Source organism: Nestor notabilis, unplaced genomic scaffold (assembly GCF_000696875.1).
Source record: "Nestor notabilis isolate BGI_N333 unplaced genomic scaffold, ASM69687v1 scaffold2703, whole genome shotgun sequence".
NCBI lineage: Eukaryota > Metazoa > Chordata > Aves > Psittaciformes > Psittacidae > Nestor > Nestor notabilis.
Genome location: NW_009920388.1, coordinates 110,626 through 110,969, shown reverse-complemented (window position 1 = coordinate 110,969; position 344 = coordinate 110,626). Strand labels below are relative to the sequence as shown.

General features: G+C 47.1%; 1 protein-coding gene across 1 annotated transcript in view; it reads right to left on the bottom strand.

Moving 5' to 3' along the window:
* Positions 1-154: 154 nt before the first annotated feature.
* Positions 155-344, bottom strand: part of LOC104402697 (aggrecan core protein-like) — a 25,680-nt gene continuing 25,490 nt past the window's right edge. Inside the window, 1 exon segment of the mRNA XM_010010644.1 lies at positions 155-254. Coding sequence (XP_010008946.1) covers positions 166-254 — 89 coding nt within the window. The 3' untranslated portion in view covers positions 155-165.

The following is a 344-nucleotide window of genomic DNA, read 5'->3' as shown; positions in this document are numbered from 1 at the left end:
TGTTCGCAAAGGTGGGTTTTGTTTTAAAAAAATTTTTGTTTTTCCTTATATGAAAAAAAAAAAAAAAGCAACAACAAGAAGAAGAAGAGAAATCGACTCTGTTAATATAAGTGTTCCGTTAAAAATCTCTGTTTCTCACTTTCGGTGTCTCTCTCTGGCCCTGCTCTAATGGGTGGGTCTGTGCACGGCTCTGCCGCTGGGTCTCGACCGGCTCCTGGGGCTCCTCTTGTATAGCCTGCGCTGGTAGTTGGAGGCTGAGGAAGAGAGGGGAGAAGAAAAGGCACCTTGTTAGCAGGAGGCGGGATAGAGATGCTGCTTGTCCCGCGCTGGGCCCTTGGAAAACA